The following is a 9,776-nucleotide window of genomic DNA, read 5'->3' as shown; positions in this document are numbered from 1 at the left end:
GTAAGGAGCGCAGAGCCAAGAGTAGAAGACAGGAGCTAAAACAAGACACAGGCTCTTTGCCATGACCTCCCACACACACTGTCCTCCCGCTCCCCAGGGAAACTGCCGCACCCAACAGAAGTGCCAAGTTCCTCGTGCACCTTTATATACATATCACTTTATTTAGGTAGCTTATTACATGTCAAAGTGACAAACACTAAAGAAATCTGAACACATATATAAAAAAAGACAACCAACATACACAATAAGGTTATTCTTCTTTGTCCCCCCCAGATGTGCATCACCCCCAGATGTGCAGCCAGGGGTCCCCTATTTGCAGCAGCTGCACTTGGCGGAGGGGGGCCCCTTGCAGACGCAGCCCTGTGCACACTTGGCACATCCAGCTGGGCAGCAGGAGCAGCAGCCTGTGCGAGAGACAAAAAAAGAATTAAGGACATTCTCAGGAAGTCAGGCTGGGGCTCGGGGTGTCACGCTGTTTTGGAGACCTCCCATGTATTCATTGATGTTGTTCCCTTTTAGCAGCATCCCTGCTCCTGGCAGTGTCTTCCAAGGTGTTTGCGCAGGCAGGGCTGGCACTGGAGAGGCAGGGGGAGTGTGTGGTACTCCCGGGGGTTCACCAGGATTCCCCCAGTCCCTCTCTTTGATACCCTCATGGCACACAGCTCTGCTGTGGGTGACAGCATCAGGAGCACCCAGAAGAAGTCCCAGTGCCAGTTTCCTCCCCAGCATGTCCTTGTGCTGAGCCTGAGGTGCTATTGAGGGGAATGCTCAGGTTTAGGGGGTACTGAGCGACTTGTATTGCCTGGAGAGGGGGAGGGATTCACACTGTGCTCCTTTGGGGGGCAAAAAACCTTATGTGAGGAATAAACTTGCCACTGGCAATGCTAAGACTGATTTGATTCAGTGCGTACACGGATGTGTAGTGAAAACCCTCTGAGTGTTTCTGCTCCTCACCCCAGGGGGCTCAGGGATCCCTCTTACCTTTTTTGCACGATGTGCATTTGCAGTTTTTGCATTTACAGTTGTCCCCGCAGGTGCAGGTGCCACCTAAAACAGGGAGAAACGGAGAAAAAGAGGTTGAGAAGAGGTGGTGGGAGGGGATGTCAACAACCCAGAGATCCGCGGGGATCAGCACTGCCTGCCCTCCGAGCATCCTCTGATGCTTCAGCCTCGCTCAGAGGGGAGGTCATGGCACTCCCAGCCGCTTTCCAGTGAGATGCTCCCAGTGTGACACCGCAGTGCTGGGAGACGACTTCAGCTGCTGGCCCAGCCCGTACGAGACAGAACACCGGGAATGGCGGAGGAGGCCGGCGAGCGGGAGTGTCGGTGTTCCCGCCGGGATGCTGCGGCTCCCGCTGCCCCCCGGGATGGAAGGAAACGCTGCCTTACCTGTGGCACAAGGGCAATCCTGAGAGTCCATGTCTAGCTGGGCTGGGTGCCTGCTGTCGGACGCGTTGGGCGACGGGAGGAAGCTTTGGCAGGACTCGCAGCCGCCTCCTATTTATCCTTGGGCAGCTGAGAGCGAGTGCAAAACCTCCGCCCCTGCAGCCTGCGCACGGCTCAGCCCGGCGCTGCCCCGGGCGCTGCTGATTCACTGCCGGGCGGCGCAGCGTGACCCGGGGCTCCCCGGCAGAGCGAGGGCTGGGGGGGACCACCCCTCTCTGCTGAGGTGTCGGAAGGGGTGCAGAGAACGGCCACATCTCATCACACGGATGACACCTGTCTCAGGAGTGCTGCTGCACTGGGGGCTGAGGGTCTGCGCCCAGGGAGCCCCACAATCCAGCCCTTGACTGATTGATTGATTGATTGATTGATTGATTGATTGATTGATTGATGTCAAAATCAATCTGCCAATCTGACTTGGGGGATACATTAATCCAGGAAGTGCCACCACTGCTTGGAAATCTCTGTCCCCTCCTCTCAGAGCTGGCGCAGTGGGGTGATGGGGAGCTGGCACCATGAGGTGACAGGGATTCAGACCCTGCTTGAGACCCTGTCCTCTGGTTCCTACACCCTCCCTGCAAGCAGGAGCAGCAACAAGCTGGACTGGCCTGGCCAGAGCCTGCCATGCCCTCCCTGTGCCCCAGGACAGCGGCACCCACGTCCCCTTGGCGCCGTGCATGGCACCTCAGGGCCCTGTCTCCTTCCCAGCTGGGTGCTCCATCCCACTCTTCTGAATTAATTTCCATGTGTCATTAACTGGGTGTGCAGGGGAGGAGGGTGGCAGGCGAGCTGCCATCACCCTGGTCAACTCCTCCAGCGGGTTTTACCCACCCACTCAGAAGCGCAGTGAGGGTTTGGGGTGGAAGGCAAAAAAAAAAAAGATGCTTGCTGAGATTTTTGGTGTGGGGACAGTCTGCTTCATGTGCAGGAGGCACTGCCAGCTGTGGAGCATCCTTCCTCATCACTCCTGTGTTTCTGTGTGCTCCTTGGTGTCAGTGACACCCCATCCCAGCTGCCCCTTGCTCTGAGACTCCTTTTCCTTGGGGTTTTATCCCAGCTGGGTTTTGACTGCAGTACCTGGCTGAGGCAGTTTGTCCATGCTAATCCAGCTGAAACAGCGGCCTGGGGAGTATTTTTACCACTCAGCTGTCTGGGCTTGTTGGGAGCTGGTTGGGTGACCTGATGGGGAGCATTGCCAGCACCCCGACTCAGCGTCTCCTCCAGCCTCTCCAGGCCAGTGTGGGAAATCTGTATGGAAAAGCCTAAGAAAGGCAGAGCCAATGGGCCCCTTCCTCAACTCCTGTACCCTGGAGCAGATTGTCAGTGCCCTGACATGCCAGCCCTGCGGCCGTGTGAATGTCACACTGCTCTGATGCACTGGGGTGTGATGGCAGGGGACGGTGCCAGGGAGGAGATGCGTGCCAAGAGTGTTATTGCTCCTGTGGGAGCAGGGAAACACAAACATGGGAAACACACATGCAAATGGTCACCTGCCACCCTGGCTACAGCCCTCTGTACTGTGTTGGTGTCATGACAGAGGGGCAGCATCTCCTTGGGATCTTGCATTTGCTCTGCTCCTTGGCTGAAATAATCAAACCTTCCTGTGGTGCATAATATGCCAAATGAAATGCTTCCTGCTGTGTTGTGATGGATTAATGGTGAACAGCAATATCACTGTTGTGTCTGTTGTGTCTTCCTCCTCTGCCTGGCACCCTTGGCCACCCAGGCAAAAATTGGCCCTATCCCCAGCTGGTGGTGGCCCAGGGATACAGGGACATGTGGCTTCTCCAAAATGGTCCCTCTCCTCTAGCCTAGGGGGAGGAAGGTGGATTCCACACAAAGGGAAGAGAACAATCTCTGCCACGAATGGACAGGGTGCAGGAAAAGCTCTCCAGCATCTGTTCTCAGTCAGACCCCAGCCCTTTTTAGTTTCTTTCCTCTTTTTCTGCATAAAAGAAAAGATCATCTTCCAGGTGATGTAGGACTGAGAGTCAGGACTCTGGTAAATCTTGCATTGCTCCCAGTCTATTCTGTAATTGATTTGGGATACATTCTATAATTAATTTGGGATTAGACTGGAGTGGGTTGTCAGGCAGACACATACCAATCAGACCACCTCCAGAAGCAACCTGTGATTGGGGTGACAGTGATGAGCTGGGGACACCTTCCTGCTGTTTAAATACTCCCCATGACAAGGTCTTGCCAGCCTCACTTTGCCTTCTGGCCCCTGCCCTCCATTTGCCTGGGGGGTCTCCATCATTTAAATGGGCCTGATGTTGCTCCCCAGAGCCAAGCAAAACAGGCAGGATCCCTGCACAGAATTTATTCACCAGCCCTTGCCATACCAGAGCTGTACCCCTTGGCTCTCATGTCCCCTGCGTGGGATTCCTGGCTCTGTCCCAGGCAATTCCCCTGAGATTGCCAGGTGGATTAGCAGGGGTGAGTCAGCGTGATGCCCCAGTGCTCCAGGCAGAGCCGGAGATGATGTTCACGGGGAGGATGATGATGGCTGAGCATCACCATTGGCATGCCAGGGACAGGGATCCCTAGAAAGGAGAGAAGGAAGATGACAGCTTTCAGGACAATGTGGCAGAGGCACCTGTTCCTGTGACACCTCAGGCGTCTCCAGCTGATTGCTGAAAGCCACAGGAAGGTGTCCGGTCTGGTGCCGGTGACTGGCAGTGACTCAAGGCTGGTGCCAGGCAGGCGAGGAGGGAGACACAGCAGCCAGCTCCCGTGGAGGTGAGCTGGCACAGGTCTGCCCTCCCTGTTAAAGGACTCTCTGCTAAAGGACACATGGCTTCAGTCACCTGTGGGCACGCTGAGGTGCATAATGGACCAGCATCAGCCTCCAGCTGCCCGTGGTGCAGCCATCCAGCACATTCCCTTCTGGGGACCCTGCAGATCACTACAAGCCCCCCTCATGGCACTTGTCCCCCAGAGTGGTTGCTCTGGGCTCATCATCCCCTCTGGGGACCCCTCCTTCACCCAGATACAAGATCCCAGGCAGCTGGGGGGCTCTGCTGGCAAAGCACCATGGCTCAGTGCTCAGAGCTCAGCTCTGCCTGCTCCAGTGGTCTCTTGGTCTCTGGGCAGGAGAGCCATGGATGACCAGGGCTCAGCTGCCAGAGGTACAGGCAACCACAGCCCACCTGGGATGGGTCTTTTAAACCCAAATGGAGAAAATAAAAAATATTTCAGCACCCAGCACATGCAAGTGCTGAAAGCCAGCGGGAAGCCCTAGGAGTGATTGCTGCTTAGAAAGCAGGCTCAGCTTTGATCCAAATCTCAGGTTATTGTTTGCTGATGATAAACAAGTGTTTGAAACATGGGAAATAGGTGCTGACGTAGTTTTATTTTGCTGGTGCTTGCCAGCCCTTTGGCAGAGGAGGAAGAAGGTGAATCACCCCTTGTCTGCCCTGGGAAGCCATTCTCAACCACTCCCCATGTGCATAGGCAAAGACTTGGAAACATTTGGGAGTGAAACCGGATCAGTGGGGTGACCTCAGGCTGTGGAGACTTCTTTCTTTTTCCCAGAAAATTGGGAGCAAAGACTCATCCTTCTCTCAGTGGCAAACATTAGCTAAGCTCATTGTCTGTTCTCCCTCCTTGCATCTTCCTGGGAAGACGCCTGCTTCCCTGCCTGCGCCTTGATTGCAGCTTTGGGAAATTACATCCCAGTGAGTCCTTCTCCAATATCAGCCATCAGCAAAGACATGGCATGTCCCATTTTCCTGGGGAAATGACCTTCTTGGGGACTTGCTGGCCCACATCACGTCTGTAACTGCAGGAAGGCACCTTCAGCGCGGGCCTGCTGGCAGTGGGAAGGGGACGGGCAGATTTCCATTAAGCAGGAATTGCACGGCGTGCAATCCTGGGACGCTTTCACAAGCCGGCAGCTCTCTTTGATGTGGGCTCTTTGGGAGCTGCCTTGTGACCCAGCCGGCTGCGCCAGGGCTGGGACTCCCAAGGCCGGGATTATGAGTCGGGCTCAGCTGCCGGCTCATCCTATGGCTCCAGGCAAGGGCTTGGCCCTTACTCCTTATTTCTTATCTGCAATGGAGCTATCAATATTACCTTCTCCTTGAAAAAGCAGTGTGGAGAGGGTGGGGATTTGCTAATTACTGATTTTTAGGAAGAAGGGAAAGGAAGAAATGCTGAATTGATGCCATGAACCGGGTCCAGGAGGGTGAACTGACCTTGCAAAGTTCCCACCAGTTTTGGGGTGTGCATCCTGAGAGACCCCAGCACAAGGTGGGAGCTCCTGCCTGGCAGGACAGGCTTTTGGGGCCAGGTGATATGTGTTAGGGCATGTCTGGAAGATGAAAGGGCTGATGCTTCTTTTGATCATGAAATTCTCATAAATGTTAATGGGAATTACTTCGAGGTCTAACGAGGGTTGAATTGCAGCCCCCAAGGGAAGGAAGGGGATGAGGACCAACTATGCTTTGGCTGGGAAATAAAAATGCTTGAATTTATCTTGTCCTACACTTGTGAGAGCAGAAAACCAGTGGGTCAAGGGCTGCCCAGCATCCCTGCATGCTCTTCTGGGAAAGGGGTTTGCCAGGTGTCCCCCACTTTGCCCAAGATTGCTGGCAGCCGCATGACAGGCTTTAAGCATCACCTTAACTCTAAGCATCATTTTAATTCACCAATCTAATGCTTTCCCAGTGTACAGTTTGGATTTTCTTTTTTTTCTTTGGTTTTGTTTTTTTTCATTACATCTTTCCTTCCCTTTTGTGTCTTTCAGGTTCCCACAGACTTCAAACTCACCTGCTCCAACTACTTGCCGCCTCCCCTGGCTGAAACGTGACCCAAAGTTTCCAAGTATCGTTACCTTGGGCATATTTAATTATTATATTCCCCTTTAGTTGCTAATTAGAAGCCAAGAGTAGAGGGGATGAGTAATTCCCTGGGATGTCAAGTACACACTTGCCTGAGCTTGCAAAGAAAACATCGTCCCCCTCAGTATAAAGGTGTGAAATAAAAGGATGTGATATTTTCCTTGATGTCTTTAAACCCTGCTCCTGAGATCCAGAGATCCTTGTTGTCTATCTTGGGAATGATTCATGCAGCTGCTGTGCCAGATCCTGCCTCCCCCGAGAGCAGTGTACTGTAGAGGCAGGATCTGGCACAACAGCTCTTTACATCCCCATCCAGAAGTGTCTCCCATCCCAGGAATGGACATGGGACTGGGGGGGAGAAATGCTGCTCCAGCTGGGGCAGCAAACCTGGGATGGCAAAAGAGAAAAGTCCCTGCAGACAGGCTCATTCTACTTTTTAAGGAGTACTTAAGTGTGCAGATGCAATTGCTCATCCCTCCCCACTCCCTCCAGCCATATTATCCCCCTCCTTGAAGGATGGGGATGTTTATTTTTGCCAGCATTTTCCCAAACTCAATATCTGAGCTCTCCTCAGTGTTCTTCTGCCAGGCAGATAAAGGCATAGTGAATTTTTGGTAACATTTGAAGTCTTTTAAAAGAAACATCTTCTGGGTGTCTGACAGTCTTCATACCTGTTGTGCTGTCAGGTCCAGCTTCTCCAAGCAACCTGCCTAGAAAGCCAGCAACCCATGCCAAGTGTGTTTGATTATATAATCTATATCTATATCTATATCTACATCTAATTTATTATATTATATTTTATTATATAATATGTATTATATGAAATCATAGTGGCTTAAACAATAATATATTAAATGATTATAGTATATCAATTATAGTTAGTAGGAGATAGAAAAGAGCAAAAACTGGTCACAGAGCATTGCCTTGCCAAGCCTGTGCAGAGTAGGCAGGAAGGAGCATGGTGATGATTTCTTGCTGGATTTTAAGACCTGTGTTCTAGTGAAGAAGCTGAATAATCCCTCAACTGCAGTTACACTAATCCTGGCTGCAAAGCAGGCCCTGTCTGTGCAGCAGTGAAACCCAGGGCTTAGTGAATATTTTATGAGATTTCCCCCCTTGTAAAGGTTCCAAAAGGGAAGGACCCCTATCCTGAGCACTGCTCAGGACTCAGGACTGGATGCTGTACCTTTGGTTGTAAATAAATTTTATTATATTTTATTATTTTATTTATAAATTCATTTAATTGAATTCTATAGATGATGGGCTTTCGAACGAAGGGAAATGAGTGTTAAAAGCCACGATTTCAATATTAAGAGTTTCAGAGCCAGCTGATTCAAAGTGGCAGCTGTAATTTAATTGTGTTGCAGACGTGCCAAACCCAATACCATAATTAGTGATTCAAAATAATATTTACAGCTCAAATAATACATATTTAGCAAGAAGTTTAAATTTCCATCTATTTACAATTTTACCAGCTTAAAAAGGTCTGTAAGCTCAGTTTCCCCCCCATTTTGCTTGGTTAGGTTTGAAGAGCCTGGCAGACCAATGCTCAGCACTGCTGGGAGAGGAGCTGGGGATTTTGTCCCCGCCCATGGCAAGGGGGTTGGAACTGGATGATCTTCAATGTCCTTTCCAAGCCAAACTATTCTAGAATTCTGCGATTTTCCCTGAGAGTACAGCAGTGTTTGCTGGCCTAGAGCAACACCCCATTGCGTGCCTGAGTTCACGCCAGCGCTTTGCCTTTGTGCTCTGGTACCCAAACCAGCAGGAGGGAGGGGGGACCCACTGCACGGCTGGCACTGACACCCACGCTCACCCCAAACAGAGCCACAGAGGGGGAAAAAACACCCTCCTTGAAACGCTGCACGTGATTGCTGCCTCCTTATCCACCAGTATAATGGCACATTGATAGAGCTGCCAGAGAACCTTGGTAAAAACAATTTAAAGAAGAGGAAAAGGAGGTCGTCGCATTCAGAATGGCAGGATCCCTGCTTGAGTGCTGCTTTTTAGAGCCCTCCTTGGCATGCAGGGCAGGGACACCGCTGCCGGCCAGAGCTTGGCACACGCACAAGGAAATGCCAACTGGGATGTGTCTGCCAGCTCTCCTGGAAATAAATGGATCTGTGCCTCAAACCAGTGGCCTTTGCAGGGAAGAAAGAGCTGGTTTTCTAGTGCATCCTCTTCCAAACCTGCTTCTTGCTGGGATGGAGGTGATAATGTCTCAGTGCAGGTGATGGATTCAAGCACTGTCAGAGAGCACTGTCTATTTACAGGACCCATGAGGGTTATCATGTTAAAATATTGCTTAAACCTAAAATAATTTAAGAATTTCTAAAGTCGTGACCTTGAGCCAGGGTTTCCCTATCCAGCTTGTGTCTGGGCAGGGAGTGGGCACTGCAGGGAGATCCGTGAGGGTCTGTATACCAAAATCCACTCCAGGACAAGGACCAGCATCAGTGTTTACACTGTGGCTCTGTGAGGATTTGTCCTCTGTTTCTCTCATCTCCAACCTCCGCCCAGTGCCCCAGTGTCTGGACTCTGTAGGATCCAATGCACAATCCCACAAAGCAGCAGTAATGATGTTCTGAGGCTGTGCTTTTGACTTCATGGGACATTTTAACTCTGGATTGGGTTTTACTGCCTTGGAGATCTCTCAGCTGGAGATACTCCCGGCAAGGTGTGAGTAAGGGTGCGTGTGGCTGCCAGCAGGCAGCAAAGGGTGAAGCGAGGGCACTGGGGACAGAGAGGGGACAGCCCTTGGCCGCAGCTGGGTGCTGACCCTGCAGAGAAGCTGGGACTGAGATGGATGGCAATGTGGGTCTTGGAGGCCACTGCGACTGCCCAGGGGGACAATTGCCTCTATCCTCCTGTCCCTGATCACCCCCAGTACCTCCAGCTGCTCCCCCAGTTCTCCTGACCTGTACAAATACCTCCCCTAGTTCCACACAGCCAGCTCTCCCCCACCTCCCCAAACTGCCCCCTGCATCCCAAACTGCCTCTCAGCTCTTCTGACCTCTGCATTTGCCCTCCCGGCCCCCTAATCCCACACCCCAGCTCTCCCAGATGCACTCTAATATCCTCAGTTGCACCCCACACCTCCCCATATCTCTGTGAGTGCCCCGAACCTCCTCCAGTCCTACACTTCACTGACCCCTGACCTTTGCAGCTGCCCCGCAGTCCTACCCCATCTCGCCCATTGCCCCCAGTCCCACTGCCCTGCTCCCCGGTCCCATCTTGCCCATTGCCCCCAGTCCCTCTGCCCTGCTCCCCGGTCCCATCTCCCCCATTTTCCCCAGTCCCTCTGCCCTGCTCCCCGGTCCCATCTCCCCCATTTTCCCCAGTCCCTTTGCCCTGCTCCCCGGTCCCACCTCCCCCATTTTCCCCAGTCCCTTTGCCCTGCTCCCCGGTCCCATCTCGCCCATTGCCCCCGGTCCCACTGCCCTGGTCTCCGGTCCCATCTCGCCCATTGCCCCCGGTCCCACTGCCCTG

The 9,776-nt window shown here is 52.5% G+C and overlaps 1 protein-coding gene across 1 annotated transcript; it reads right to left on the bottom strand.

The window, feature by feature from the left end:
• Positions 1-137: 137 nt before the first annotated feature.
• LOC115948041 (metallothionein-1) lies at positions 138-1,575 on the bottom strand. Its single transcript, XM_031058457.1, has 3 exons — positions 1,390-1,575; positions 982-1,047; positions 138-404 (listed from the first exon to the last, which is right to left on the bottom strand). Exons 1-3 carry the CDS (start codon positions 1,418-1,420, stop codon positions 310-312), a joined length of 192 nt encoding a protein of 63 aa, XP_030914317.1. The 5' UTR covers positions 1,421-1,575; the 3' UTR covers positions 138-309.
• Between the last annotated feature and the right edge of the window lie 8,201 nt (positions 1,576-9,776).

The sequence above is a fragment of the Geospiza fortis genome, unplaced genomic scaffold, assembly GCF_000277835.1.
Source record: "Geospiza fortis unplaced genomic scaffold, GeoFor_1.0 scaffold97, whole genome shotgun sequence".
Taxonomy (NCBI): Eukaryota; Metazoa; Chordata; class Aves; order Passeriformes; family Thraupidae; genus Geospiza; species Geospiza fortis.
This window is presented reverse-complemented; position numbering and strand designations above follow the sequence as displayed.